The sequence below is a fragment of the Zea mays genome, unplaced genomic scaffold (assembly GCF_902167145.1).
Source record: "Zea mays cultivar B73 unplaced genomic scaffold, Zm-B73-REFERENCE-NAM-5.0 scaffold_203, whole genome shotgun sequence".
Lineage (NCBI taxonomy): Eukaryota > Viridiplantae > Streptophyta > Magnoliopsida > Poales > Poaceae > Zea > Zea mays.
Genome location: NW_023366820.1, coordinates 22140 through 29491, shown reverse-complemented (window position 1 = coordinate 29491; position 7352 = coordinate 22140). Strand labels below are relative to the sequence as shown.

The 7352-nt window shown below is 41.6% G+C and overlaps 1 protein-coding gene across 1 annotated transcript; it reads left to right on the top strand.

Annotated features, from left to right (window-relative positions):
- The first annotated feature begins 4995 nt into the window (after positions 1–4995).
- Positions 4996–6357, top strand: LOC118474047 (uncharacterized). Its single transcript, XM_035963686.1, has one exon. It carries the CDS (start codon positions 5014–5016, stop codon positions 6346–6348), a length of 1335 nt encoding a protein of 444 aa, XP_035819579.1. The 5' UTR covers positions 4996–5013; the 3' UTR covers positions 6349–6357.
- Positions 6358–7352: the final 995 nt, after the last annotated feature.

The window sequence follows — 7352 nt, the reverse complement described above, 5'->3', positions numbered from 1 at the left end:
CTAAGGGAGTGCTCCTAGACTGGACGACTTCCCGTAAATAACCTAGTTCATGTTCCTTTGAAAGAAATAAAATGAAAGCTTTTGAAGCGAAGATGTCAACGCGGTGCTAGGTTTGCGCCGGCCACGATTATTTATAAGTATATTGGAAAGAAGAGTGACTAGGCTACGGTCTAACTTTTTCTTCCTAGCGGAGTTCAATACGAAAATAAAGGCGCTCCGCGTTGGGAATGGCGTACGTAGTACGGGTGGTATTTCCGGTATAACTGATCAGGGTTGTTCTGAAAGCAAGTCAATTGGTGCTTTGGAAAGTGAGTGCCAGAGGCTAGTCACTGCTTGGTTTACAGAAGGGAAGGAAGAAAGAGATACCGAAGCAGATTCAGTATAGAAAAGAAGAAATTGATACCATTCATTCCAGCTTATTTGATACCCACTTAAAGTTTCTATCAAACCATGTCTTTTTCTTCGAACGTCAATCTCGTAGGAATTTAGATTGGAAGTGTGGTATTGAAGGGCGAAGCCTTTACTCTTTTACTTGTTTCTTTGAATATAATATAACATAGTATTGACTACGCACTTCGAAAGATAATGGTGTATTCCGAGGATCAGTCCGTTTTTTATTGAATTCGCAAATTGATAGATCTGGATGATTAAAAGAATGATTCTTCCCTGGGTATTTCCCCGCTACCATTATGGAAATTGGAGCTTTTCAATTCCATTTTGGAGATGCTCGTAACGATTTTTTTCTTTTGGGTGGGCAAGAAAAGGATTTGACTCTTGAAGATATCAACTCATACGCCTGCTCCATACATTAAAAAACATTTTGGGTACTTTCTATTAGAATGGATAAATAGAAATGGGTACATTCCTCTTTCTCTTTCCTGGCCAAACTACCAAAAAAAAAGAAGAGAGAGAGCTGTAAGAGCGGTAAAAGCAAGCTCGGTGGCCCGGTTCACTACAGGTTGATGTATCCTTTTGAAAGAAAAGTCAATCTCTCTAAAAAATAAGCACTTCAACAAGTCAGGGCCCTTTTTTATACAACTCCTATGCGTAATTGATAGCTTTTTGGTATTCTCCATATATACTACTAGGTACGAAATAACAGGAAAGATAGAAATAGTGACTTTGGCTTCAAATAGAGAGCAGCTTAAAGGGAAGGAGGACAGCTCTGAAAAAATAACTGAACACTGGCTAGGAACTGGGCTGCACTAAGCCCGGCACTTTTTGGGCTTCTTCATGAATCTCGTTTTCAGGTAAGGTCAGACTTATTGAATATATATCTGAAAGAAAGCAAAGGAATGAATCGTTTTTCCAATTACCTTCTCTCGAAAACCATAGATCTTCTGGTTACCATTGACTATCCGGCACTTTCGTCTGTAGAGCGAAGCAAGAAATTGCATGGAAGGGCTTGCCCTGCTAATATCAGCCTTGTTTGGAACAATAGATGCAATCCATTTCAGTGTATGTCACTGAGTTCACCATTGCAGTTGAGACGTCAGGCAATTGAGCGTTCCCTAGAGTTTGGTTCAAAGGCTAAGGACTCCCCGCCGCCTTCATAAGGGCACTAAGGCGGAGCACGGAAAAGAAAATGGGGCACCCATGTTTTACCAGTCCCGGATCTCAGGGCCGTTTTGCACATGAACGAAATCGAATTTCATTGCGGGAAATTTGGATTTCATGAGGGAGGAAAAGGCAAGGCGGAGGGTGGAGAGTCGTACAATGCATTGGTGGGATGAAGGTGCTAGCTTGGCTGAGATAGGAAGTTTCGATGTGTATGTAGATTTGGTTCTAGTGCCCCCACCCTTTTCGAGATCTGTCAGGATTTAAAAGATGTTATAGTGTAAACTATAGAGAAATGGAATGAATGAAATGTATCTAAGAAGAAAGGAAGCCATGCTCCATCCTGTTTATAAAAAGAACATCACCTCCCTTCCCTTTTTGGTTAGATACCGCTCCGTTAGGTACTAATGCTTCTACCTATCACCCTCCGGGTGAGTTTGAGAGCTGTGTTTTTTCCAACGTTAATAGCATTCCGCGAGAAAAGAGAAAAGTCATCTACTGATGTTGTCAGCGGAGTCCCTCGTCCATCCATGTATGAATAGCGGTATCCCCCATTTTGGACAGTGATGAGGTAGTCGACGCAATTTGCATGTGTATTTGCGTTCGGCTTTGCTACTTTCCTTCTAGACTATAAAAGAATGTCCGCGGAAGGGAATAGTCTACGTGGCCCGGGCCCGGGGTAGTCTTTCAATTCCTTTATCGGGTGGGAGAGTTTAGAACCTGTTAAGCCAATAGCTGCAGCTTTAGTCACACTAGCTACATCAGTGGATCATGGATTTAGCATACCACCTCAGAATAGTCTACGTGGCCCCTACTTTTATTTTACTACTTTTTTTTCCAGTAATGCAGACAGCCCTTTTTAAAGCGCTAGGCCGGGCAGTTGGTACGAAAACAGAACCATTAGTGGAGTAAGATCCCGATCAAAGCAGAGCGGTCTAATCGAAATAATCATATCTAAGAGCAGGCAGGCACACGACTGGATATCAAAGGTGGGGCTCCCCTCCTCTACTCTACTCTACTCTACTAAATGAAATGAAATAGTATTTGTATTTGGGTCGTCTTTGTGTTCGATTCGAATAGAAGCGCCATTGTCATCCGCTGCAGTTCTTCATAGTCCGTCCTAGTAAGCTGGTAGGTTGGTGGATGTGAACATAAACTCCTCATATTTCCTACTGTTGCTTCCTGTATAAAGGAAGAGTTGTCAGACAATGATACTCTTTCCAAATCTGCAATCTTCGTCGTTGTAATGCCTCAGTCATCAATAGTAGATAGTTGCTCAACTATGCAATAAGGATTTTCCTCTCCTCACAGATTGGAGGACTTTCACTTGACTCACTAGTGGGTTTTGCCTCGGGAAACAAGAATATGGATTTGAGCAAGTCTGTTTTCCCATGGGCCTACTACCTGCTATTTTCAAAGCGTAGAGGACCCGCCTTTCTGATCAAAGTATGCTTCCCTTATGGGCGAAACCACTGAATCGGACGGATCCTTTTTTCTTGGATTGACCAGGCCAGCTTCTCCACCCAATTCTTTTCTTACGAGACGAGATAGGCACAGTGTCAGGGTCATGTGATGTGAATGGTTTGTTTGATCTGTTTCTTGTCCCTATGGGTTCGATTGGCAATCAGGATATCGGTCGCTTGGCACTAGTCGAATAGGCGATTCAGTCGTGATAGTGCCATCCCTTGCCCCTTGGAGTGAGTTGAAAGCACTCTTCCAGCTCTTGATTCGCGGAATTCATTACGAAGCAAGATTTCATTTCATTTCCATTTACGTCATTAGCAAAACAAGCAAGATTCACCTCAGGATACGACGAATTCTGGAACACTTCCTTGATTGATATATGCATTTTCTAGAGCAGGCACCATTGACTGCTTCTTCAACGTCTATACTATACGAGACGAGACGAGTTATTGTACGAGTCAAGCTTGCTCCAGACCAAGCTCACTTTACACGGGCTTAGAACTCAACCTGACCCAACAAGAAAACGGATAGACGCAGCGCAACGGCTTGATAGCCTGACTCAGCAAGAGGCGAGGATGCACGTGACTAACTAAAACAGCTTTCGCGCTATCAACTTCTTTGATCGAACCTGGCCTGGCGATTGAAGCATTCGAGATATAGAAGAAACTGCCCAAGTCAACCGGATATTCCAAAGCAAGGGTTATGAATCAAAAGAGAAGTGCCAGCTGGATCTCTGGTTCAAAGTTCAGGGCATGGAATTGATTCGTATGCTCGTTCTCTCGCTGAGCAGAACCATCTCTGTCTGAGAAGACCCAGTCTCCCAGTGTTTCTAGAAAAGGAAATCCCATTCGTCAACCTAAATGGAAGGGCAGGTAAGGGAAGGCCAGCAGGAAATTCAGTAAGTAAGGTATCTCAGTGCCAGTGCTCTCCGGTTTCAAGTTGATGCGGGCAGTCGTGGGGACAGGCAAAGCTGGGATGCCTTACTAGCAGGAATGAAAAGGTATGTATGAACCAACAAAGGTCAAGTAGACGAACACATATCCACTCCACTAGAGAAAGCGTCGAACCAGGGAAGAATGAATGGTTAGAACCAGTCAAGGGTGCCGTACTCATGCCTACGGGGAAAGAGACTGATCCGTATCTGATACGCCTTCACTTCTTTCGAGCTTCTTATTCGATTTCTTAAATGACTTCTTCGGGCCTTACCCTAGACTACCTTCACTTAACTTAATGCAGAAGCCAGAGTTCGAGGAAAGCGGTAGTTGGTTATTTCGGGATGAATTTCTATTTCTAAAATGTGGATGAACATAAATGGACGGAAACGAGAAAAATGCATAATTCATATAAGTTCATTCGAAAGAATGAGGATTCATGATGTCTCTTCCCAACCATTCTTCCTGAGGAAGGCACCTCCGATCGAGTCCTTAGCGCCATGGATATTCTTCGCAGTGCCTTTGGATGCTTCTCAGAAACCGCCTCTTTCCACTGGCTATATGAAATTCCAAATGAGACTTCCCTGCGTCGCCAAAGGAATGGGAAACTTCTTGGTTCGAAACCTTTGATCCTATGCCGCCTGTCTGAAAATAAATATAAGCAAGGCACCTATGACTACGAATCCGAAGGCCAAGCATGCGGATTTGACATGGTTTCCCACTTTTCTCAGAGTCACTGGGCAATAGAAAAGTATACAAGCACATTTCCAATCTACATAAAGATACCAACCAGGTATCTACTTCAAAGACAGGGCGTCGGCGATCCTCTACTATTAAGAGACAGATAACAATGGTGCCGACAGAGATGGACAGAACTGCAGAGAATACCTCTCCGGAGAAGTCCTTACATGTCTCAAACTAAATAAATCCAACCAATAGTGAAACTGAAACAAAAAACACGTCTCTTACACACGAGAGACACTGTTGAGTCTCTCTATACTATTTTCAGTATAGAGTCGGGGTACACTCAACAAAGAAAAATCCCGAACAAGAACAAAGAATGGAAGATATTATGAGCACGATTCGCATATTGTTGCCCTTGCGTAAGCAGATTACCGGATATTTTGACAAACCGAGCCTTTCTCTTAATCGAGATTCTACTAATGAGTTCTTAAGCACCTTTCTAAAAACTTACATCGAGGATATTCATGATTTCCATTTCATCGATGAAGATCCTATAGATCGGGGAGAATCCTCTTTATCATTAGACAATAAGAATACAACTTATTACGAGGCTGATGCAAGTGATGAAGAAATGGATATAACAGATGGGATAGAGGGAATCATAGGGGGTACTAATCGAGGCCACAACGGTGGTGGCGACGGTGAAGCTCTATTCATTCAAATAAGCAGGTTACTTATGAAATATATAAAGTATTATATACTCAACATAACACATACCTATGATGCCATGCCTTGGTGGGTAAGCGGGATACCATGGTGGATGGCTGAGAGTATCCTCACACTCTTATCGTTAGTATGTATACATTCTATACTTCAATTTAATCCTCTTATCTATAAGGGCAATCGATGTGATATTATTTATAAGGTGCCGGATATTACATTAATAGGAATAACCAACCATATAACAAAGGAACCAATTAAACAGCTACAATGGCTCTATTCTCTGACACCTGATAACTATCCTACTAAATGGATCTATAGACTAAGAAATCTCTTTAGTTATGATGAGAATATTCCATATAGGATAGGATTTCTAAGAATAAAGTGTTCTTTAGGCTTACGGAGTATAAAAGGCTTAGTATTAAGTGATTCTGTATTATATCAATATGCCCATTTGGGAGCTGGCCTCAAATCTCTCATTCCGCAATCTAGAGTAGCCATTTTCATGCAAGTTGCAACTCGTCATTTTGATGAAAGGCATCGTAAGTATCTCTACGGTTTCTTTAATATACTTGTGTATTCTGGCGTAGGATTAGTTGTTTGGTACTATATCACACCACACCTTATACCTGATTTAGGATTCTTCCGCGGGGTAAACCTAGATTCTTTTAAGGACCCAGCTTCGGTTGTTGATGGGTACAAGAGGGTTTCGTACATATTTACAAAAGACGTCGTTAAGACTGTGTTAAGAACTTGTCGAAATGATACTTTTTTTCACAATTTACTAAATGAGGAATCAATCCAATTTTTTGATAACGAAATTATCAGCATAACCGATTTGAATTCAAACAGACACCTTAATCTAGATCACTTCGAGGAGGTTGAAGCTAACAAGCTAGATCTAGTAGCGTGTATTGCAGTAGGTATTATGAGTGCTACCTTTATAGCTACCAATCTTCTTCCTCCTGGTACTACTACGATAGTCCAATGAATAAGGAGAAGGTCGTTATTTGTCAGTATTGAGCCTGATAGCATAATTCAGTACCCGTGATGATGGGCTCTAGCAAGGAGGAAGGGAAGCATCCTCTTCAATAGCTTGAAATCAACTACAGAGTGTTGAGTATCAAATTACGTATTCTATTTATTCAGAAATCGCACAGGGGAAGCTCCTGAATTCATTAGTTGAGTATGTGATCTCATAGTAAGAAGTGATCACAAACGGTGATGGATGCCGAGAGTATGTTGATGGGGTGAATCTGTAGAACAATACTACAGTAGAGATTGGGTAGCCCCCTCAACTATAAAATAAGCAAATCCTGAAAGGCGAGTAAAAGCACCTACAGTTGTATCTGTCTAAGCTATTATAAGCTTAGAGAAGGGGGGGAAACCCCCATCGGGTAGATGCAACTATACAAAATACCCAACACACACAAAAACAAGGGACACACTATTATATCATGAAAAACACTGTCGAGTCATTAGAACAGTTGAATACCACACTTTCTAATACAGTCAACGATATACCAGAATCATCTGCAATGGGTGCCTTAAGCCATTCGGCTAATTCGAGTATTAATGCAGCTCTTAACAGTACGGAAGAGGTAAAAAGGGGTGAAGATGTCGCGGGGGATTCAATTCATGCAAATATTAGTGATATGTTTCATATAGGTAACCCATTCAACCCATTTCAGTGTTTCATTGATAACCACATGCGTAAAACCATCTTTGCAAAAAATCCATATGTGCAATACGCTGTCGAAAGTTCTTATTACACACCTGCGGTTAATCGTCTGGTTAAAGGGTTGAGTTTGAAAGATATGGATCCTATCATGCGTATGCACTATCTTTATATGCGCTCGTTGCTCCGTTTAAAATTGAAAAGAAAGATTTATCGTGCAGATTTCAGTGAATATAAGGGGTTGCGGTCTCTCTATAACAGGGCTACAGATAATTTATATAGCCACCTACAAAGGGCATTAGAAAAGTATGAAAACT

Excerpts from the sequence above, each read along its gene's own strand:
- LOC118474047 (XM_035963686.1), top strand. The coding sequence starts at position 5,014 with ATGGAAGATATTATGAGCACGATTCGCATATTGTTGCCCTTGCGTAAG.